At 38.6% G+C, this 25,236-nt stretch overlaps 2 protein-coding genes and 1 long non-coding RNA gene across 3 annotated transcripts in view; all 3 read right to left on the minus strand.

Moving 5' to 3' along the window:
• The window catches only part of LOC140148387 (battenin-like), a 34,612-nt gene extending 25,308 nt beyond the window's left edge, over positions 1-9,304 (minus strand). The window contains exons 1-6 of the mRNA XM_072170315.1: positions 9,145-9,304; positions 6,944-7,157; positions 5,881-5,923; positions 5,206-5,311; positions 4,189-4,275; positions 2,803-2,882 (exon numbers count right to left, since the gene is read on the minus strand). Of these exons, the coding sequence (XP_072026416.1) occupies positions 2,803-2,882; positions 4,189-4,275; positions 5,206-5,311; positions 5,881-5,923; positions 6,944-7,094 (467 nt within the window). The 5' untranslated portion in view covers positions 7,095-7,157; positions 9,145-9,304. The remainder of the gene's footprint in view (positions 1-2,802; positions 2,883-4,188; positions 4,276-5,205; positions 5,312-5,880; positions 5,924-6,943; positions 7,158-9,144) is intronic.
• An 8,027-nt stretch (positions 9,305-17,331) lies between these two features.
• Positions 17,332-21,544, minus strand: LOC140148388 (uncharacterized). Its single transcript, XM_072170316.1, has 2 exons — positions 21,482-21,544; positions 17,332-19,843 (listed from the first exon to the last, which is right to left on the minus strand). Exon 2 carries the CDS (start codon positions 19,624-19,626, stop codon positions 17,332-17,334), a length of 2,295 nt encoding a protein of 764 aa, XP_072026417.1. The 5' UTR covers positions 19,627-19,843; positions 21,482-21,544.
• A 392-nt stretch (positions 21,545-21,936) lies between these two features.
• On the minus strand, positions 21,937-24,216 carry LOC140148389 (uncharacterized). Its single transcript, XR_011858482.1, has 3 exons — positions 24,147-24,216; positions 23,086-23,309; positions 21,937-22,160 (listed from the first exon to the last, which is right to left on the minus strand). It is a non-coding gene; the product is annotated as an uncharacterized lncRNA (long non-coding RNA).
• Positions 24,217-25,236: the final 1,020 nt, after the last annotated feature.

Here is a 25,236-nt window from a genome sequence, read left to right on the forward strand (position 1 = left end):
TCCGGCAATACCAAACATGGCGGCACTCGAACGATAGAATTTTTCGTAGCAGTGGACAAATTTCACGATCATTTCGACGCTCTATAACACTTTTTACTCAATTTTAGGAATATTTTTAGAACGACAAGCTTCAGAAAATGAGGTGTTTTACTTGTTTCTACTCTATATTTTGCAATGAAACTTGGACTAGTGTAAGAAAACATATTAATCATTTCAAATCTTTAAAAATCTCATTTTTCATCGGAATGACCTTTCAAGCCAATTTTCACTGTAGCGACATCCGGGCTCAGTTGTGGCGAAGGGTCACATATGCTGTAGTGGTGTGTTTTTAAGGAACTGATAGGTTTGTGATGTTACAGAAGTACAAATTCATTAATTGAATTGAAGCACTATTGCCAGACAGTGGTGGTGGTGGGGCGAGGCGGGGGGGTCAACTGCAGGGCGTAGCCAGCTTTCTTGGTCAGGGGGGCAAAATAAAATTTTGGGGGGACAGACGAAAAAAATTGCAGTGGCAGCAGAGACTGTATGTCTTCGAGCTTCTCGAAAAGGGCCTTATTGGGATGATGTGTGCGCAAAAAAAAAAAAAAATGGTATTTTACACTATTTTCGCCCATTATCCAGCTAAAAAGGGCTTTATTGTAACAATGTGCGCGCGTAGCTATTTTGGCCCTGAATTTTGCTAGAAAAGGGGCTCCTTGCCCTTTTCTTTTCCTTTGCCCTCCTGATTTTCTCTCTCATTTTTTTTGTCAGAGGGGCACTTTTTCTTTCATTTTTGTCAGGGGGGCACTCTGCCCCACCTGCCCCCGCTGGCTACGCTACTGGTCAACTGATTCAAAACCCTTCCCCCCAGTCTCCTCATGTGCAAAATGTTGCAGCCAGCCCATAGGCCAATATCATTATAGGTGATTATAAGAACATAAAAGGCTAATATTTTAAAACAATCTCTTTTCAGGCATGAATAAGTAACATGTTGTATGTATGCGTAAATCATAATTATTCAAAAGTGCACTGTGCCAGAGGCAAAGGTGTATGACATTGGTATAACCAGTCCATTTGGATCTCTTGATACAGTAGCATCCGCATGTGATACAGGTTTGATCACAGGTGGTGCATCTGTAGTGCACGATGCAGTCAGTTGCACAAAGTGACTGCATCCTTCAGATACACAACCTTGCTTTAATATCACATGCCAATGTCGAATGCAGCTAAAGAAGCCAAATGGACTATAAATTAGCAGACTTGTAGTGTGAGTACTTTTTCTGAGTACGAAAGTACAGTATGAGTACCTTGGCCATGAGTAATGCAGTACGAGTACAGCAAAATTATAAAGCATGAGTAATGAGTACGAGTACTTAGGCATGGGTACGAGTGCACGAAAGTACAGTATTGATGCATGAGTACGAGTACGAGTACTTAGGTATGAGTAGGAGCACGAGTACAATTGAATACCTGAGTGGAAGAAGGGCCCAACTCCATCCAAACTGTTTTTGAGATATTAAGAAAAAACTTAATATTTGGAAAAGTTTTATAGACAGAATGTTTTCATCTTCAGGGGACCTTTAATACAAGAACATACAATTTTACATACATTCTAAATTATGTATAATGTTTCCATGGCAACGGTAATATCGATCTTATCTGAGATGGAGTTGGGCCCTTCTTCCACTAATATACTGCAAGTGCTAGTGCATGGATGAACAAAATTCCTCTTTAAGCCTATATTTGTGGAAGAAGGGCCCAACTCCATGGAGTTGGGGGTTTCTTCCATGAAAACCATGATTAAGTGTATGTGGAAGACTATTAAGATAGTGGATTTTGGCTCATCTTTCACACACAAGGAAGAACAGTCTGCTGGCAATAAAATGGTGGGTCTAACTCATTTTTGTAAAAAATTGGAGTTGGGCCCAGGTATTCAAGTAGGGCCTGAATGGGCAAGACAAGAAAATACAGTCAGATCTTATGTGATAGTTTGATAGTAACAACTTACAGGAAAACTATCATGAGTATTTTCTACGAGTACAGTATTTTTTCATGAGTACGAGTAACAGTAGATTGACATGAGTACGAGTACGAGCACGCAGTACAGCAAAATTCCAAACCATGAGTACGAGTACGAGTCACGAGTACTTGGTCATGAGTACTGAGTATGAGTACGAGTATTGATGCACGCAGTATGAGTACGAGTACGAGTACCAAAAAGTACTCGTACTTTCGAGTCGCAGTATTGTACTCGAGTACTACAAGTCTGTAAATGAGCACAATACACCGCATCATTGTATATCAGTGATCAGTGCTACACTCAGTAGCTGTGTACACTGTGTAAGACCATCTTCTTCATTTGTTCTCATAATGTATGTATTTCTATTTCTATCAGAAACAAGTCCATTTTAGTGACTTAGCAAAACAACAAAGCCATTCTGGACTATATCAGTGAAACAGTGGGGTCTGGCAGACATCGACACAAACTAAATATAGGCTGCTCAACTTGAGACCTGACTACCTTTTGCTGTTAATGTTTCAATCGCAAGCAGGAGAAGGAGAAGTGAAGCTCATTGCCACCTTGTAAACCAAAATGGCAAGTGCATCAAAATCCTCCATGATATACTCAAATTGACTGCAATACAAAATATTGCACAAGGTCATCATGAAGATGATCATGATGATGACACAGTCCTGAAAGGCAATTTCTTGGAGATTTTATACTTGAAAAAAAAAATCTCCATGAAAAACTTACAGAAACAGCAGTTATACCAAATATACACACCATTTAATTGTGGTGAAGACAAGTTTTTAAAAACTTACTCATAAGGTATTCTGTCTGCAAACCATGGAGATGTTAACTTGATGATGAGTGTTGGTAAAATGTCTGCTAGTAGCACTGCCTGAAATGCAATGATGATGTCATGTGTTATGTCAGCTTGTGATCAATTTACAAAATATATATTAGAATGAGACTGATGATGATGCATGTGCGATGCAAAGCCTAATATCCCAGAACACTTGAATTTCTTAAAATAAAACCAGTTACTTCACCCACTGTTCTTTAGTAACATTTACCTTTAATATCAAACAATGGGTCAGTCTGGGGTCTCCCTGTCAGTCCGAATTTTTAGGGTTAGGGTTAGCTTTAGGGTTTGGTTTAGGTTGAGGGTCAGGGTTAGGTTTAGGGTTAAGGTTAGCGTTAGGTAAGCTTAAAATTCGGACTAGCGGTGGTTCAGACTGACAGGGTTTTGGACTAACGGGGTGTACCCGTCAGTCTGATGTTTTATACCATAAACTGCATTCCATCACCCGTGTTACACGTAGACAATATAGAATGATGAATGTTTACAACACAATACAACATAAAATTGATTTTTAAGCGGCTTAAATCCACCCAATTGGGCATTCACAACACCAGTTTGGTGCGGCGGGGACCCAGTAATGGCCGAATGAATTCTGACCATCACTGGGCTTTTGGATTAGTCTATATAAGAAATAAAGGGTAATGCAGTAACCTTTACACCCAAATAAAGTGTCTCAGGCAACAGTGGCGTAACATAGGTCATCGCATTGGGGGTAGGGCACCGACCATGATTGGGGGGGCACAAGCCGTTTTTCAGCATGAGACGATAGATGCACGACAGCGGCTAAAAGCAATACCTTTATTCTCATTCTTAAAATCTTCCAATTCAAATAAATATATTCATCATAAGTATACCAAATTCTAATCAAATTAAATACTACATTTTACAAGGAATCACCTAGGGCATAGAATCGATCAGTCCCGTTGTTTCTATGCACCTCCGATTGGTTCCAATAGCGCGTACTAGTCATAGCGTTGACACACAAGCGCAAAAGTGTATGATATCATGTCATAACAAACAGGTAAGAACCAAAGATTGCAAGAACATTCTCAAGTGTTTAAGAATATGTGACATGATCAAGGGGAATGAGTTGGATGTCGCTAATATTGTTTTTGAGATATTGGCAAAAACAGTGTTCAAATTCTTTTGTTTTATATTGTTTTCAGCCATTGATAAATTAACTCAGTAACGAGATGTCTGATTCTGATAGGTTTGCATCAAAATGAAGTATTTGTAAACTGCAAGAAAATGATGTAAAAAACTGCTAATTGAAAATGGCCAATATGTGACTCATTCACCTTGATCATTTCACATATCAGAATGACACAGTGTTGCTACTTACCCCAGTAGATATAACCGTACACTCATATGGATCAATGCTAGTTGAATTGGTCAGGTTATATAGCGGTGGATTGATAGGAATGATGTCCTGCACAAAAGAGTGAATGAACAGAAACTGTCAAATAAAGGTGTACTGTACAATAACTCCCAATAGTGGTTAGCAACATTTCTGAGCTGTCTCAATTTAGTGTCTACTACTATGTACTAGGATTTGTGATGGTGAACCTGGTGAAAAAATATGTTTGTTTTTTTATCTTGCCAATGGTTTTCCAAATTTAGCTACCATTTATATTCACTAGATCATTGATGAAGAACACATACTACAGTGGGTAATGGGTATTGACTTCAGAATTGTAGTGCGCCCTCATCAGTCCACACAACATTTTTCAATGATTTGCTGACAACATCACCCAGATGGTATTTTCCATCTCACCACCCACAGACAGATGTCTACAAAACTGTTGAACATCAACTCAGCAGAAGTCTGGGTCCTATCAACAGTATAACCTACAACTGAGTACCTATACCATCACTTGCCCAGGGCCACCTGCAATCCATAGCTACTACATTCTGTTTTGTCTCAGGTTGAAAGTAATGCCATGTTGGATTTCACATTGGCAGATTCGAAGCACACACACTAACCTAATCAAGTGGGGCATATACACACGCATAGAAGGGCGATTTGTCTATATGCTGTTGATGCAACCACATAAATGCACTGATTTAAATGCAAAATCCAACATGGTGTGACTCTCAACTTGAGACAAGACAGTATGCACACGCATTATCACAATTTCCATTGTTTTTTGCCTGGCAGTATGTGCGCACATCATAATTTGTTCAGGGCTCGTGTTTTTAAAACTCCCACCACATCACAATAAGGCTATTGAACAGTGCCTGGGGAACAGTGTAGTGGTTGCATGGGGTTCACTCCAGCATATCGATATACCAGTCCCTTGCCTTTGTTGATAAACATTGAGGTCAACTCATCTATATGATTCCCTACCCCCATACTTACATGTGAAGTCTTATTTTTGCCATCACTATCATCTTTTGTCTCTAGGATATCATAAGCAGCACTCAGCATGACTACATAGGCATAGTTGTTACACAATCCAAGTAACCTGTAATCAACATCAAAAAGCTTATAAAAAGACACATACCGGTACACATTTATTAAGTTAAAGCCTAAATGTATGATTTCCGTCAAATTTTAATTTTGTTATTCTTTATTCCAAATGTTGAAATAATATTAGTAATAAATACCGGGAAGGGTTGCTGTCCATTTTAAGTTGAAATAACATGGTAATTTGTAAAGTGAAAGAAACCCCACTGGTTATTTTGGCCATTTAACATGCAGTTCTATGGGAGGACATATTATCATAATTTTTGAATTATGATAATATGTCGAACTTTGCTCTGTTGACCTTCAAAGACAACAAATTTGGCCGATTCCATTTAGGTGCAAGTTGGGACATGTGTAAGCATGACAAGTATGCAAAAAAATCAGGTTTGAAAAAAAATTAACCAATTTCATATTATAAGATCGTACATTATGCCTTTAATATCTTTGAAACCTTGGCAAAATAATGTCTACTTCAAATAGGCTGCTGATATCTACGCAAGATTTAATTGATAAAATGATGTAAATATGAAAGTTCTACAAAAGTCTGATCCAGTGTAATGTACTTACCAAAAAGCAACTAGATTGCAAGTCTTTTCTTTCTTTTTATCATCTGTAGAGTATAATAAGGAAACAAAACAATCAATTAAAGTCTACATGCATACCAAACTCACAGAATAGCCTTAAAGAAACTTCATCCATATATCCCCACGCATATCAGTTTGTGAAATCAATTTTACAAGATTGGGACAAAAATTGGGACAAAAATATCAGACTTTTAAGTTAAGAAGACAGTGGTCTAAATGCTTCACCCTAACAAGGTATGCAAGATAGACAAGACATTATTGGAGCTAAAGCATGTGGACCACTGGGAATATTATTCATCAGCTACACATGCCACTGAAGTTGAGAGAGGTGCGGTGGAATAGCTTCATGTGTGCTGGTTCAATGGCCAAGGTCTGATTCTTTTTTTTTTCACTATATGTGTCACGATCTGGTTCATGGAGGTGTCATAACTTTAGTAGCAAGTAAGCTAGACCTTTCGTATTTTCAGTAAATGATAGCCTATTATATGTCATGTAATAATTACAGTAACTCAATTTTCAAAAATGCCTCCTTAGGCAACCATGGACCAGATCATGTATGACTCAAGCTGCTTTTCCCATTTACGTTGAAAAGTTACTAAAATGTACAACATTAATTTAAAATACTCCTTCCTAGAAGTGATAGAGTTTTTGACCTATGTGTATCATGAAAAGTCAGTGTACAATACTTATTATTACTATTATTTATGAGAAATCTTCTCAGTGTTCAGCAAATAACACACAGACACTCAAATAGACAATGCAAAGAAACAAATAACTCGGTGAACAAGTAAGTTTTCAGCAGATGTTTGAAGCTCGATCTCTGTGACATAAACCGAAAGTTCATACCAGAGCTGGTACTGGCCATGACAAAAGAACAATCACCAGCTGTTTTGTGCAATCATATACAATGGTGAACCTGGTCTTGTCAGACAAGGAATGGAGTCTGCTTCTGCTTTCAAAGGTTACAGTATTGACCAAATAACAATGAGATTGCTCAAATGATGGAGTTATACAAGAAATGCAATATTATTATAAACACAACTTACCATCACCACTTCTACTGTTGATAGAATCCTCTAAATAACTATCATCATCTGATCCATAGGGTGCATTCCTTCTCTTTCTAGCTGCTTCAGAAAATGTGGATCCAATAGAAGAATCATCTACTGTTTCCATGTTCAACTTCTCACTGTTCATCAGCAACCACCATCAAATGACACGCAATCTACTTACTCACTCTATACTCTGCACATCTGAGAACTAAAAATAACAAACATAAATCATTGAATAAATTAAATAATAGGGTTTTTTTTTTACAAAATCAGTTGTGCAAAATGTGCTAATTTTTTAGTGTGTGTTTGGACCCCTTTTTACTATTTTTTCCCCTGAAATAATTTTTGGTGCCCATTCAAGACTTGCCCTTATCTGATTATGCTAAATTATTTTTAAAATTCCTAATGTTCAAGCATACATATATGCAATAGTCCATTAACAATTGAGGACACTAGTTCTAAGGGGGTTAAGGGCTCAATCACCCACCTTTGCACAGTATTTTTGTGACTTGCAGGCCTTGCCGTCTAGATTTTAAAGGCGAGTGGTTAATCACTCGCTAGCATGATGCTAGGCGAGTGGTAGAATTTTCACCACTCATTTGGGAAAACTATAATCAAGTAGAGCTTCGGTCTTACGGTATCGATGTATTTATGCTGAAATGCGCGTGAAGCGCGCTAATTTCTTTGACTTTCTCCGCTTGGAGGGGCACATAATCGATTAAATGCTGAATTGGCTGATTCGATGGCTGATTTTTGGGAGATTCGTAGCGAGTGATATTTAGTGTCCATGGCAAGTGAAAAAACGCTCGCTAGAAATCGAGTTTGGGTGAGCGGTGGCGGCGAGTTTAGCGTCGCTCACCTCAAACGGCAAGACCTGACTTGAGAGCACATCAGACACACCAAATTGCATTCTGAATACGTTACAAGGAATGTACTGATATCAAATAATTTTGATATTTTTGACATTTGCGTTATAATACAAATTTTATGCCAAATTATTAAAGATTGATAGCAGCCAAAATAAAGATAGGCAAATAAAATACATAAAAAGAAACTTGAATTATTGCACGATACATACATGTACTCAATGAAAATTTTTAGAAGAACAATCAAAGAATTAAAGGACAAAAATAATATACTGTAAAACCACTTAATTTCATGAGGTATTTAATTTCATGAATTTCATGAGGGCTTTTGATTAGCAAAATTAAATACTCATGAATTTTATCACAGACAATTTGCACACTGGTTCCAAATTTGACAACCCAACTCTCTAGCAACTTCCATCACAGAATTCACCTTGACAAAGTTATTTTTAAATGTGATATAATTTTCATCAGTAGATCATTTATTTACCTTGAAACATCATCAAAATAGCCTCATATATCATTATAAGGATTATAAAGCATTGAACATCCCCATAAAACTCGCTAGAAAATCGGGAAATTGAATTAAATCTATTTCTGTTTATCCATTTGGTGCATAGAAAATAATGACCAATAATACCTGTCCTCGTTCAATAAGAACATTTTATTTTTGTTTTGAACTTTGTTTTCTCATGTTATAACAATCTAAACAATGCTCCAAAATATTATTTCATTTGTTTCTATGATTTAAAAAGATATTTTAAAATGTTTAGAAGTAATTTTAATAAAATATTATGAGACAGAAATGAAAGTTTGTGAAAAAAAATGGCCGCCCCCATGGGCCATAAATGGCGTTGGTTGCTTGGGCAAAAGTATTTCATAATTTGATCATAGTTTGCATGTTACTAGTATTTCCTACAAAGAAAATGACCATATTTCATTTTAGCGATTTATCCCAACATTCAATTTAGGGAAGGTAAGGTGGAAATACCCAGCAAAGTAAGGCTAATTTTCAGTTAAGCTTCTGGCCATGCAGAGATAAGAATTCGGAAATTTTGATGTGAAATACTGACACTTACTGGAATGTGACAAGCTGGGATGAAAAGACAACCATCATATGAAAATTTGGCCTTTCGTATGACGAAATCAACTCTCATGACAACCACAGGAGAAATAATAATAATAATAAAACTACTGTACCGTACTGTAGACTACATGTAGTGTATAACCTGAGAAGATGAGATAGTAATGTGAGACTTAAAAAACGGTAAGCTTAAAAAATAAAGTTTAGTTAAGCTTAACAGGGACGTCAATTCGCATGAGACTTGCCTTGTGTGAAGACCGTGCAGAGACAAGCACAAATCTTGTTTGCTGCTCAGGAGAATGTATTCAATCGAGACATCAGTGAAAGTAATAAGAACAAACTACTTAATATCAACGCAACGTCACGAAATAATTGACAAAATTTACCTTTCCTTACAGACAGCCTGTCTACCCGGAAGTAACTATCAATAGCGCCAGCTAATTGGCCACAAGTTTTGAAGTTTTGAGAGGGGGGGGGAGGCACTCAACTTTAAAAGAGACGGGATTATGTCCCGGGATTATGTGCCTGACTGCCTGTCATCAGAAGATTGCCGTTTTTGAAATCGAATATACCCGATGTGATGACCCCCCCTTTATCCGGCTACCCAAATGGCCCATTTTTCTAGAATTTTGTCATCAAAATCAAAATGCCATAAAATAATCGAATCCGAAACTTTCAAATTATCTTATTTCACTTTTTGCTCAGTTTTTCGGAATTTTTCGACGATCACCTATTTCAAAATTTTATTCCAAATGACCCCCTAGGAAAATTTTGCATATCATAGTATTTCCGTACTGTTTTCCTGGGCCTTTCTAAAGCGTTTAATTTAAAATGTGCAACATGAATGTGTGCCAAAATCGCCCCCCGGCTTGTCAAAAATTGCCCCCCCCCCCGTTTTTGGCTGGCCGAATCAAATATATCTTGCCACCCTCCTATACCTTATAACCTCATAGGCGATGTGATCCTACTTTCCCGAATCAACAGTCACTTGAGTGCCCCCCAGCTCAAAACCCCAGCTGGGAAAACCCCACTTGTTACAATCGGACCATGCACTAACCTTTACCCTTACTGCATTTGCTTATTTGTTTATTAGCTGGACCTTTTTTTTTCTTTTTTCAGATAACATAAACAAGACTTTGTGACATGTATAAACGATCATTGTAAATGAATACAGATATTTCTAAACATGGAGTGAAAGCCTAGGGGGCCCTATATTATGGTCAAAAGAAATACAAACAAACAGAACTGACAAACAACACACATCGAACAAGTCATTTCAAACTTTATTTTACTGTTACAATCTGTAACATCAAACTGAAAAAATAAAATAAATAAATAACATACTGGAGATGTTCAAAAGACCTGACGGCCTGCCCTGAAGTGAACACCACTGAAGTTAATTTACATTCTTTTCCATCAGTTGGCCTGATGATGCATCCGAGATAGGATGTGAACTATTGGCAACCATAGAACTTAAGTCCAGTAGATCAGATTATAATCTCAAATTCATAGATACATTATTCGTCTCAGAACCTGCTATTTTTTTCTTCTTAATATGAAACCCTCATTCAAAATAGTTCTAATAAGGTTCTTTGAGCTCCAAAGAATAACCCCACTCCAAAAACCTTGAACCATTATTTTCAGGTTCTATAGAACCCTTTGCGGTTCTTTGGAGCTAGCCATGCAGTTCTGATTAGCTGGATGTAAAACCCTCTCAGAATATTTTAACCTCTTGGTCCAAAACCTACTCTGTAAAGATCTGTAAGGCTGAAAATATTTCTTCAAAGAATCAAAACTGGTTCTTCAGAGCATACACTCAAAAATAACTTTCAGCGTAACAGGTTCAGCGTACTATCATATCACTACTACGTGTCATGTATGAGCTTTGTCAGCACTACTCATTTTGTCCAATTATCTATTTGTTGTGCCTTACTTTAATTTAAGTAACTTAACCATAGCCTCGTGTAACCGTAATCTGAACAAAAAATGTCAACAATAACACACCCTTAAATGGTTTTTATAACATCTTCTTTAGTTTTGTCGTATGAACTTAAAATACCTTTTTGTGCAGTAACACTTACTTAATATACTGCTTGTTGAGATAACTCAACTGGATATGCATGGAGGCAACAAGTTTTCAGATAATTTCATTATGTAAGTTCAATATTATTGTTTTTGTGTGTATACATAACTTTTAATTCCTAACTTTCAATTCTTTATAGAACCATTAGTAGAAGGGTTCTGTATAGAGGACAAAAATGTTCAAGATTGAACATTTATTTCTTAGAGTGTACATTTACAACAATATGATCAATATGATACAAACATACAATTTCTTATATACACATTAAAAATCAGAAAGTACACCATTGATACTAACATTCATTTCTACAAGAAAATATCACAGGCCTAAGACTTCAATTGAAATCAATCACCTGTAAAGGCACTATTACACTGCAAAAACAGTGTTTAGAAAGTGATGGCAAGAATGTGTTTAGACACGTTATGTTTAGAATATGGATGTCAGATGTTTAGTTATTAAACACCATCACTGACCAATGTTCAGAAATTTGACACATGGTGTTTAGCTTCTAAACGTGTTTACAAAGTGATGGCAAAATTGTGTTTAGAAAAGTGTTTAATCGCTAAACACTGTTTTTGCAGTGTAGTGATTCGCAAAAACAAAATATCATAATAATCAGACTTTTGTAAAATGGATGTGCTAATATATAGAACTAAACTGCAAGTGATAAGACCAAACGCGGCATGCATAATAAGGGTCATATGTCACATTTTGGCTGGGATTTTGTCCGTATGGACACTTGTAGCTACATGCATATGTATAAGAGAATTCAAACAGAAGGCAATTTCCATTGCAACAACCATTTTACTAATTTTTAAGCAAATTTCCCCAGTAAAATTGAGCAAATTTCCCAGAAAAATTGAGCAAATTTCCCAGAAAAATTGAGCAAATTTCCCAGAAAAATTGAGCAAATTTCCCAGAAAAATTGACAAAAAATGTGAGTAATGCCGTTTCCATGGAAACTGTTTTTTCTTTTAATTCTCCTAATAGCTAGAAATAAAAGAAGCCTTGGACATTCATAATATAAAGTGTAATTCAAACTTTTGTAATGAAAGAAATTGCTAAAAATTGTGAAAATTGGTCAATGTTTGGCTAAAATCACTTAAAACGTGTTTTATGCTAACTTATCCATTTCAAGAGGTCATATGTCAAAAACCTTGGGTCACAGAAAATGTTGTGATTGACCTTTTTTTTTTATTCCAAACATTGCCCGTGACGCATGATTCATTTTTCAAACAATGTCCCCTGTAAATTTTAATCAAACTGCACAAAATAACCAAAAAACCAAAACAACAACAACCAAAAATAACAACACAGATATTAAATAGCCATGTGCCATGTATTCTGCATACCAAAAATGATGTTTCTACTCCATTTAATTAGAAATAACATAATAAGAAATAGATAGTTAAAATGTGACATTTTTGGGTAATAATTACAAAAATCCTTAAATTGTGTGACCGTTGCCATGGAAACGGAATAGAACGCGCGGGTTACAAATTTGACAACATGACAAGATTCAGACTCTTCTAAACATTTTGATATAGGATTTGTTCATTTGAAACTTCTGTCCAACGACGCAAAAAAATTATTATTATTTTGTGAATATGTTTCAAACGTCAATGGTAAACATAAATCTAAAATGCATATTTGGAATTCCGCATGACATATGCTTCACATTTGATTGGCATGCAACTGTCATGACCGTCTAGTATTCCATATGCAAAATAATAATTATGGTGATCAATTGTGTCAAACGCTTTGAATAAACCTGGGAAGATTTCAATTGTGGTTTCAGTGTTTCTGCCAACTAACACGACTAAGGGACGCACCATTTGACTTCGGGGTGGGGGTTGAAAGTTGAGGCCCAGTTTTCGTTTTAATTGTCATGCATTATTGTATACGCTGAATTTTCAAAAAAATCATAAAAAAGCCCGATTTTCGCCCAAATTTCAAATATTTTTGGTGAAGTTGGTCAAAATTTAAAAAAATAAGAAAACGGCTACTAGATATTTTTATCTAGTTTTTAAAAATTAATAAAAAAAAAAAAATTTTGGCCCAAGAATTTTTTTGGTAGGATGTACGAAAAAAGAAGTGGGCCAAAAACAGTTTTTTTTTTTTTTTTACCAAAAATGAGCATTTTGGCCCAAATTTTATCTCACAGATGAACTTATCAAGTCTTCGTCATTCTGAATATGTATACTTTTATATACCTTAGACCAACAATTTAGCAGTTATGAGGCCCAAAAGTTTCCATAATTCCAGGGTTCAGACCAACCTTATCTAGTGCGTCCCGAAGTTGCTATTCGTTTTAATCTAATAAGTTGAAAATGCCACGAAAGTGGAGTGATGTGATCTGAATCCACATTGCTTGCTGTTCAATAATGTTGAATTCATTGATCATGCTGATATATTTGACACAGAATAGATAAAATTAAAAACAGGGAAAATATGACACAACATCCAATGGGGGAGTTACACAAAACATATAAACAAAGTTAAAACCCCAGAATAGACAATCTTCAAATCTTCCCACCTGGCAGGAACCAGATATTTTAAATTGTAATCATATATATTTTTGCCTTTTAGATGCTTTTCCACAGCTTCACATTGTATTTTAACCGAGTGCCTGGAGCCCATGGACATCGGGTGCGTTTGTGGTTGTGGCACGGAGGGGTTGAATGCGTTTGATCCATCTTTTCTGCTTTCAAGTCTTCCGTGCTCCATCCTCTGAATCCTGATGTCTTTGCGCTCCATGTACTCATTATTTCCCTTGCCAAGGACTCGCTGGTCGGGTATCCTTGTGTCTAGGTTATAAACTGCTAGTGTTTATTTTTAATGTTTTTAAACTATTGTGCCATTGTATGTGTATTCTTGTCTCGTGTATAATAAAGCTTGCTGATGAAATTAAATGGCACTGAGCCACTGAGATTGTACAGGGAACTTGAGGGAAGATGTATGTTTAATAGGCATTATGAACATGATGAATGGAGAAGGTACTAAAAAGGGATAGTCATCCCACCAATGTTTACCTCAGGCAGTCTGGAAGCTTTTGGACATTCTGTACATTGGCACATTAGGAAAATGGAGAAGTCAGTGGCTTGCCTGAGATCACAACACCTGACCACCCCCCCCCCACACACACACAGTAGGCCCCCTACGTGCGTGGCATGGGATTTGAAGCCGGAGCATTTATCATGTTTACCACTATCGCCAAATCAGTACTCCCCACAAATGTATTCACAAACTAAAAAAGACCTCACAAATTCATGCAAACGAAATCGTGATCCTTGTGATAAAGAAACCCTGATAAAGTGTAAACATCCCGGTAAACATATCACAGCCGTTTCGCGCATCCAGTTGCCCACCAGATGTCACGACATCCGGTGGGCAACTAGGTGCACCACTAGTTGCCCACCGGTTGCGGCAACATCTGGTGGGCAACTGGATGCAGCTGCACCCCGGAGCTGCACCAGGTGGACATGAAGATGTGGCGACATCTGGTGGTCTACCTGATGTTGACCACAGGTATGCTGAAAGATGCACACACGTAGCCTAGTTGGAATGCAGATGCAGACATCAGTTTGCCTAATGATTGCACACATGCCACCAGCATCCGGTTGTAAACAGGAAGTGCCTAAACCGGAGTGACACCGGATGTCACATCCAGTGGACCACCAGTGGGCATCCAGTGGGCATCTGGATGCGCGAAACGCCTGTGTAATAGCCTATCTCTTGTGATGAAATGATGTCCTAAACCAAAACATTATACGAATGCATCAATCTCGTGACTTGTAAAAATTAGAATGCTCCATCATTGTCGCGTCTGATTGGAAAACCACATCTGCAATGCTGAAACCTTTTGCCCAGTCTCGACATTTCCAGGTCTCGTTTACACTGTCCACAGGTGACCTTTTGTAACTCGGACACATTATAAGCCTCTAATCCGTGTGCCATTGTAAAAGCTACGTGGAATTCAACTCGTTGGCCGCGGTAACGGTCTCCTTGAAATTTGGTAAACTTGGGAATGAAGAACGCCTTAAGAGGTTCTGCGTTGGAAGACTCAAAGTCATCATCAACATCTATGTATCCAACCAGAGGTTTCCTTGAAGACGATATTGTACCTCTTCGCGCTTCCAGTACCGCTTGTTTCTCTTCTTGTTCCCACGGAGGCTTCTTCGAATTGTTATCACTCTGCATCAGCTTGGAAGATCTGATTAAACGCTTGATTCCAACGAATCCTTTGGATTGATCGTATATCGCGAGCCAGTCTCTTTTCATCCGTGGCTTACTAGATAAGCGGCTAACTTTTTTCAGTTCTTCCAGTAGCCGTACTGCCTCGCTGAAATTTCGAATAGATCCTGTAATACCATGAGCAGTACTCCCAAGACCCATCACCGCATTGAGTACGAAGAGATAGTACACAGAAAGCGGCGTTCTCCTGGTGTCTGCCCACATGTGCACAAAGCGAAGAACTTCATCCAGCTTGTACACTCCTTGAAAGTATTCATGTCTTATGGCTTGTAGCCACTCTAGCATGTCAGCGTCAACATTGATGGTCATTCCCTTTCATAGGCCTCTCTGATATTCTGTTCGTGAAGATCTATAATAACCTTGACGTCTGCTTCTGAATGGACAAGATCCAGGATATGAACGCGTTTAGGAGACCTCTTCTTCGAATGCTTCATTTTGTATGCCGCAATTCGACATCTACGACTTGTGATTGTTTCCCAACCATGCCAATTTTCTAGAGCCTTTTCAGCACCGCTAAAAAGCATGTTGAACCAGTTGACAGCTGAGAAGAAGTCTTCAGTCAATTCATCTTGTGGCACAACCTCGTGACATTCCAAGATCAATCTGTTACTCTCAGAGAAGCACTCACTAAGAAATTCTTGTGACCTTTTATCAGCCGCATCACAAGACAAGTACCCGGTGTAGCCATTTGGCGCGTAGTTTTCGTTGACGAATTCAGCAGCCATTAACCTGACGTTAATTTCTCCTACGTAACCATAAGTCTCTTCAAGACCAGCAGGAACAAAATCTCGACACTGGACGAAGTGGTCAACAGCAGATCTACAAAGCTTTACGATATCCTCGACTTTGTCGTGGAATTTGGAGTTAGGTTGGTTCATGCTTTCGGGATCAAACTTGAAATTGGACCCGCTGTTGCGATCTCGCCCAGCATGTTGTCCCGTTTGTCTGGTGATCTCTCGACTCTGTAAAATACCATACATGTGGTATATCTTCATCATTGTTACGTCAGATCTTCTTTTTCTGCCTTTCGATGGTACGTCGTTTGCTCCAAAATAACGCTCAGTCTCCTCTCGTATTTCTTGATTTCGAAGCATGATAGCTTTTTCCAAACAGTTTCGTGCTTCTCCTTCATCGCCAGGCCTGAAGTTGCCGTAAAATCTACCAAGATGCGCCCATGCACTGGGATCCTCAGGAAAGCATTCAGCAAACTCCTTTAGAATCTCTAGTCGTTCTGTGTATGGATATTTAGAAGGAATATCTCGAATCAGGCGTGCAAGATTTGGTTTTCTAGTTGGATGATCTCCTTGATCAATTTCCCTGCTATCTCTGTAGACTAGAGTTGCAGTTAGAACTTTCATGATTTCAGGCGGTGCAACCTCTCTACCAGGTAACTTCACTTTTGAAGCATGTTTCAGGAATTCACTTACTAGTCTTGCCAATCGTTTCTTAGCCGTGGCGCTGAAGTACTCATTGTGGAGCCTTCCTTCGCAGGTCGGATTCAGAACTTGCTCTAGTATTTCATTGGCGACTATATGATGAGTGATTCGCCACTTGGCGATACCGTTATCCTCGTCCTCGATGATAAATTGCCATGCATTGTGTTTGAGCATGTCGACCGATATTGTACCTTTGTCAGATTTTCCAAGAAGACCTATGGCCGTGAAGAAGTGGGCCGGCATGGACACATATCCATAGTACGTAATGAGTGCCAAAATATGCCACGGTGCGTTGCCAATTATTTAGTTGTGCTTCGGGTTGCAGTTCTAAATAACCGGACACGTATGCCTGAACGCCACGATACTGGTAAGCATGAGCAGCAATGCCAAATTCGTACAGGCAGTGTGTGTGCCCATCTTGTACATGTTTGGCGAGCATAGCTAACTTATGATGCTGGTCTGATGACTCGCAACCCGTTTGAAATGCAACCGCTATCGCCGGTGCTTCATCTTTGCTCACTCTGCCATGTAGTTTGAATTTGTCTGGCTCTTTCTTCTTGTCATTCATCTTCGATACCTGCCTTTCCACATGTATCACTATCACTGTCTTTCTATCCAACATCCGCATGATTCTACGTACGACTGTGGTCTCTGCCCCGTCAATTAAGAGTACCACTGGAAGATGTGTTTTCAGCAAGAAAATCCACTTGTTTCACCGTTTCTTTGATATTCTCGAGCGATATAACGCTAGCACATGGTGATTTACCTTTTCGGTGCACTTCCCAAAGTACCCTCTTAGCAAGTGTAGACCCGCCTGATCCAGGAGCGTGATTCAGTACCAAGAGAGCCGATTTTGCTTTGTTGATGTGGCTGTCGATGCAAGAGATAAACGTCTGCTCGGAATCTCTTTCCACATCAAATCGGTGAACGCGAATTTCATACCACGACAGTACACCTCCACGGTAGAACTCTTGTCCTAATGATGAGTCGTTGATGTTACCCGATGTATGTGGGTCATTCAGGTACAGAACATCAAGCCCAGATGACAACCAAGCTGCATCCACAACTGATATTTGTGGGTTGTTCGACTTGTCGTAAGTTGGAAGACAATATTCACTTCGTTGGCGACATATCAGTGCTTGCAATGGCTCCTCAGAGAAGAGTCTTTCAAAGGTGCCACAAACAACTCCTAAGGGGAGCCCGTCTATCATTCCCATTCTGAGGATTTTCTGTAAGGATTCAACAACTCCCTTTTCATCTGGTACAATTTTGTCGTAACAAAGAACTGCGTGCATTTCAGAACCTAGACTATCCTCCAACCTTCTCATGAATCTATCCAAGAAAGCTATGTCACCCTTTTGAGCGTACCACAAGACAACAACTGTAAGCGGGGTTCTGGCCATACAATATTCCACGAGTACTTGACAATGAGAATCGACTTTCTTTCCAGCTTTCCTGTTCCATTGGCGGTCATCCTCGTCGCAAACACTTTCCCTTTTGTTTTGATAACCTCTCGGGAAAAACCACTCGGTTGAAAAATGGTTCAAAGGTCGTACTTCTTCCATCCACGTTGTGATACAGACATTCCTTCTTCTTTTCAGCCCGTCATGAGCAGCTGCCAATACACCTGTTTTAGAGCTAGCAACATCGAAGTCGAACACTTTTAGCCACGGTAGATATCCAATAGAGTGTAGAAGTCTACCTGATACCGCTTTGGTGTTGCAGTTAGTAACCAAGCAATATGACCTCTTCTTGTCAAAGTTGTCAGCAGCTTGTAGGAATTTATCGACAGGAAAAACTGTTTCCATGCTGGTTTCCTGGGATTGACTTTCACTGTATGTGAGGTCGTCAAATTTATCTGTTGTACTAAATGAGCTGAAAACCTCTTCGGGTGGACCACAGGGTGTGCCCTCAAACCACCTGAATACGATGCTTCGAAGTTGTTCCGTCGTTGCCGGGGTATTCTTTGAAAGTTTTCGACACCATATGTCGCCTGTTGTATTTGAGAGTTTGCTACCAGCAGTTTGAATCAATATGCATGGTTCTCCGCGTCCACGACTGCTTGAAATAGTAAATACTCCGTAAATCTTTCCTCCACATTCACTTTCACTGTACTTAAAATCGGGCATGTTGTTAGTTGGGATCTTGGAAAACAAGCTCTGATAGAAGTCGTCCTCTCTTTTGTGATTTGGAGGAATGCCTTTCAAATCTGCTTGCGAAGGCGGGCCTGTTCGCGGTGGAGATACGCCAAGTACTATATGCGCATTACCTCTGAATGGCATATTCCACATGCTGACAATATCTCTAACAAATACGAGGTGACTCTCATCATCCAAGTAGACCGAGGAAGATTCATGGAAAGATAAAACATCATCAGGGGCTTTTTGCAGAAGGTATGCAATCTTTTCTTCGGTGTCTTCAGCTTCTAAAATGGGTGCTTCAAAGGAGGACATAGCGGCCCATGCTGCGGGTGTTATTTCTGACGTGGGACTAGCCCGGTATGAAGACTCCACGGTAGAGTAACCTGACTGGTTGAAATCGAAGCGAGAATCATATTCTGCCGTTAGGGAGTCAACAGATTTAGGTGTGAAACGGTCAGGGGTTGAAGAGGAGTAGGAAAATGGTTTTCTTGGTATTACCAAGGGTGATGTTTTAATTTTCTGGTGGGAAGCACCTTCTTGTGAATCTAAGACAGCCTTGACATTCTCGAGGAAAGCTAATTGCTGATCTGCACTTTCAGCTGCAAGCGAAGGTGGTAAGATAGTGTCACATGGGACCCGTGTACCTGTACTATCGGTAGGATGACTAATTACTTTGCTCGTTATGGGGATAGGATGAGATCTTCTGACAACACTGGGATCATCAAGTTTGAGGACTAAACTCTTTGGCTTTACATTCCTATCTTGATTTTGGTCAACATCGGTTTTGCGCTCATGCATGATTTGTTCTATCATTGTTTCTTTATCTTTTTCTCAATAACCTTAAACTTATTAGAGCTTCTCAAAAACTCCTTCAAATTACCAACACCTTGGCCACGAAATTTTCCATGGCGTTTGTTGAATTCCGTCGCTAGGTTGTCAAAGGTCATCTTCTGAGGTTTTCCAATTCCGTGAGGGTTGAGGATATCATTTATCATGTCACTAAGTCCGTCTTTCCTCTGTTCCACATCATCTTTGAAAGACAAAAGGGAAGAAAAATAAAATACTATTATAAATCATATAAATGTCAGTAGTTCCAATGTATGGCCGAATATTCCCGAGACAAATTAAGATATAGACGAACTAAATTCACGCATTCCTACACCTGACTAGTAGCCTTTAGTTGGGTACAATGCACTCAAAATGTGAAATGATTCGGCCTTGGCGGAAATTTTAAACTGCATTCCATCACCCGTTTTACACCTTAATACATAATAATCGGATTAACTACACGCGGTATCTATGCATTGATGTACTTGCGAACAAAATGACTATGTATGAATAGATGCGATGTGATTACCTGCGGAATTATCTCTGTTATATATATTATTATATTAACCCTCCTCGTCCTTGCATCTTCTCTAGGTGTTAGGCGGCTTTTGTTTGCACAATTGGACGCTCAAAACACCAGGTTGGTGCTAGCGGCTACCCAAATATGTCCGACCAAATCCTGACCATGACTTGGCTCGTTGGATTCGTCTATATCAAATCGGGGGCTTAGAGCCAGAAGCAGCAGTCTAACTAACTGTTCAAGTGACCATGCATACACCCCAAAGTCAGGATTATGGGTAAAAACGAACAGGGTTGTGGGTAAAGTAGGACGCCGCCGCGATAGGGCCTGACTGAGGTAGGCTACCATAGCAATATGTCAAAACAATTTTGAACATATCGCGCTGCACTACAAGCAGGTTGAACTAATCACCTGTGTATGTCTGCAATCATAGATTGAATACAATACTGGTCTTTTCAAAGATACTAATCTTACAGGTGCAAGTGATCAGCATGATAATGGTTCAATGCAGAGGTACCGCGTGAACGTATCAGTGCAGCGCGGTATATTCAAAAATTGTTTTCACCTATTGCTATGGTAGTTAATCCGATTATTACGTAACTTCGCCAGCGTATAGAATCTTCTACCGACTTATGCATGCTAACTTATCTAATGACTCCATTGAGAAGCATCGATTGAGGAGGAGAGGACTGAGTGGTGCTCCTTCGATGGTATTTATATGTCATGTGACAATATTGCATTTGACGATTACGAGATATTCAACCATGAGGTATATTCATTTTTATATTACGTATTATTTTCAATCAAAAATTATGGTCATAATCCATACTTTGGTTAGGGAATAAACCAATAGTTCGATGACGCCCTATAAACGAAAGTAGTCCTTTCGGTAGGAGAGGGATCAAAAAGTCCGGTTACGTTTGTAAAAAATAGTTTAAATATCGATCAAAGTTCATCTTTCGGGTTGGCTTTTAGTTTGTTCCCTATATAGTAAACTTGGGAGCACGGTGGCCTAGCGAAACGGGTACTGACTCATAATCGGAAGGTTGCGGGTTCGAGCCCCGGCGACGCCATCGTGTTGTGCCCTTGAATAAGGCACTTTATCTCGATTACTCCTCTCCACCCAGGTGTTTAAATGGGTACCGGCATTCTTAAATGCTGGGAAGGTAACAGACTCGCTGTAGAGGAGGTGTAGCGATCCCCTATAGCAACATTACATGGAGGAGTCTGGCCCAATCGCCAATGAAAGAGAGATGGGCACTCCGATCACTGTTTATACAGGATCGTCTCCTTTACCTTACCTTATAGTAAACTTCATACCTGTGACACTTGTTGATAGTTTGTCGGCAGTGCGGGCACAGGAATTAGCCCTCAAAGCTCTCTAGAACCCGGGGGGGTACTCAGTACAAATGACCATACGGGGACGTGCCGCAAACATGGGTAGCATTTTCAGCCTTCTGGTATATCAATGGCCCCTTTTTCAAAGCCTATTTTGGTATATGAATGGGTCCTTTTCTCAAAATTTTCTCAATTTTTTCGGAAAACGGCCCAATTTTTCCTTAATCTAGCCAAAATTTTCAAAATTTTCCCAAAATTTTGGGAAAATTTGTAAAAACTAAGACAATTTTGGGTAAATTCGGCCGAAAATTTTGACTTTTGGTATATCAATGGGTCCAAATTTCTTGTAAAATTGGTATATTTATGGGTCTACTTCCAAAATCTCAGCGGCACGTCCCTACCAAAACCAAATTTGAGTACCCCCCCCCGGGCTCTAGAACCGCCAATGTAGCTCGCTGACCACTCTTTCTCTTCCATGTGAGTAATGCTTGGTACTTCTGTTCTTGTAGGTTACTTGGGTAGCGTTCTTCAATCTGTTCAATATCAGTTTCTGTTGAATCTGTTCGACGAAGAGAACGCAGTAAAGGTCTCCAGCGGTCTGCTGGAATGTCTTTGGCAACTGTTCCCAAAACAAAATTGCTCGGAATTCTGGCGTCACTACCTAAAAGAACAGTAACATTATAGTAAAACTAAAAGCCTTTCACATGTTGCGAGTTTGTGGAGGATAGTAAACTCTGATAAATTTGTGTTTTTCTTATCTTTTCCCCAAACGTAAAGTACTAGTACCACGCCAGTTCTCTCGGTGCCTAAAACACAATGTACCATGGGATTCCACTTCCAATTTCATGTCGTAGTTCGACAAATGCGGATACAATTTATATTGCTGCCGGAATGAAAAGGCAGAATAAAACATAATCATGATAACAGACACTATCCAAAGTTTATGAAACATAAATTATCATGACAGACGAAGCACAAAATAGTACACACAATCACATCACAAAACATAGCTGCTGCTTCTACATCTCGACAAACAAAAATCCAGAGTTTTTCGGAACTAGAGATAGATGCCGTTGGTGGCGTCTGGCCAGGCCCTGAAGGGGGGCTATACCCGGCTAGACCCGTGACGTCGCGCAGACGTCACGGGTCTGGTAGAGCTGTTGATTAAATGCACTTTTTGGCCCAGATCTATGCTGTTTCGTATATTTATCAGCGTTTCCAACCCTTTTGAAACCATCCTAAGGCATTACATGCGCTACAATGTAAATATTGTGGCTACATCATAGATATCTCGGGCATCTCTGAGCATTACCAGGTCTGAGCATATGAAAGCAATTCAGGTGTTCCTTCAAAGCTTTAGTCGTGTGCTGCCACCTAGCGGTGGTTCCGGGAACGTGGCGTCCAGAACATTTTTCAGAATGACTAAACTACGAAGTTTTCCTTTCCGTATTACAGATTTGTTCTTTTGCGTGACGCGATACATAGACGCCTGACTGGAGAACAAATCTAAGTAATATTTTCAGCGAAAAAATCGCGGCAGAGAACATTGTTGTTGTTGCCTTTTAAAACTAATTCATTATACTTACTAGACTTCTCAGATGCTGCAGTCATCCGCCCTTCCACTGAACCAGAGTCATGTTTTGACTCTCCACTCAGGGTAGTGTCTGTCCCCGTACTCGATTCACTTGCGGTTCTACCACGCTTAGAACTTGCCATGCTCATAACCCGGGAATCACAAAACTACTGGGTCAATTTTGAGTTCGACCATGGTCTCGGTATTAAGTGATTACCATGGTTACCATGTTTCAATCTATAATGTAATAAATAATGATAAAAAGATATGAGCAGCAACATTAACGTATAACATGGTATAAGTGGCTGTAAAATGCTCGGCATGACTTGTATTATTTATTTATTTATTTATTTATTTATTTATTTATTTATTTATTTATTTATTTATATTATTTATATATTTATTTATTTATTTATTTATTTATTTATTTATTTATTTATTTATTTATTTATTTATTTATTTATTTATTTATTTATTTATTTATTTATTTATTTATTTATTTATTTATTTATTTATTTATTTATTTATTTATTTATTTATTTATTTATTTATTTAAAATAATTATACAGATATATTCTGATGATGATTTGGCATTTATGATTAAGTTGGATTCGGGCCAAAGCCTAATATGTAAATACTGTACAACGGTATGGGATTTCCCCGACATGTCGTCACGCGTGTATATGCCTAGTAAACTTTGACCATGCTTTGACTTTGACTTGTGCATTATCAATTACTGTACCACTATATACCATGACCGAGAAAAGTGTGTTTTTACTTTCGTGCCCCCAAATTATGTAAATTGGACGCAGAGTATAGGGTCTAGTATTAAACAAAATACAATTATGTTATACAAACTTTTATACACTGTCGAATAATTAAACAGTGGAACAAAATTTACTATTTAGGTCCTTTGTTTACAACACTATGCGTTTTGGTCGACGCCCGATGATTCGTAAAGAAAGACCAGGGCTACTCAGTTAACAGTGTAGACATATATCTGATTTTTAAAAAAAACCTTCCCAAAGCTTTTCAATGGTGATAGGTATTAGGTAAATAAAAATAATAACTTACCACATAAATATTCAGTATGTAGGCATTTCATGTATCAAACCAGCATTACATAAACCATCTTTGTCTTCATCCCGGTAGTACACAATTTTACCGTGACATGGCTGTCGTCGTGACGTTGCTATATCGGGGAATTTACCAATCTAATTTTAGTAGGCTGCTGAATATTCCAGTTAACTATTAACGTTTCACATAAATTTAGGTTATTATCTTCAAGTTCAAGTTATGTTTATATTTTGATAAAGGAGTGTTCAGAAATACTTTGGTGGGGGCTGGAATGGGTTTTTTTTCATGTTATAATTTTTTAACCCCCCTCTTTGTGAACAGAAACCTTTTTGACTCATCCTCTTAGTGGACCTAAAACCTTTAGGTAATTGGTACAAAACTATTTTGACCCCTCCCCAATATAATCTACCATTCTAAGGGCAGAGGATATAAGGGACCGTTCACAAACACTTGTAAGGGGGGCCTGAATGCAAAAAAAATTCATCGGAAATTTTGTTCGGCCCCCCATTTACAAACCTCAAAAATTTCAGGGCCCCCCTTTTTGACATGAAAATTATTGGTCAACCCCATAGAAAAGCATATAAACTCAATTTTCCCAGGAAAATTTGTGGTCATTTTTTTTTCAGGCCCCCAAGGAGGGTCAAAATTTTCAGCCCCCCCTTTTTGCATCAGGCCCCCCCCCCAACAAGTGTTTGTGAACGGTCCCTAATGTCAGATACTATAACTTGCATGTGCAATGAAATTGTACCGATGTCATTGATATAAAAAGATGTGGAATTGTGGAGTATAGGGCCTAATAAGAATGTTAATATGCGACCCAGTATTAAGGTTGGTCTTAACCCTGGAATTATGGAAACTTTCGGGACTCGATCATAAGTATCATAACTGCTAAATTGTTGGTCTAATGGTATACAAAAGTATATATATTTAGAATTGCAAAGACTTGATAAATTATTAAAATTGTATATTTTTTAAGTTTTTGATATTTAACAGTCCTCGAAGTAAACTTTATAAATCTAATGATGTATGTAACTGGGATGAAAAGCCGACGATCAAGTGAAATTTTTGACCTTTCATATTGAAGATA

The sequence above is a fragment of the Amphiura filiformis genome, chromosome 3 (assembly GCF_039555335.1).
Source record: "Amphiura filiformis chromosome 3, Afil_fr2py, whole genome shotgun sequence".
NCBI lineage: Eukaryota > Metazoa > Echinodermata > Ophiuroidea > Amphilepidida > Amphiuridae > Amphiura > Amphiura filiformis.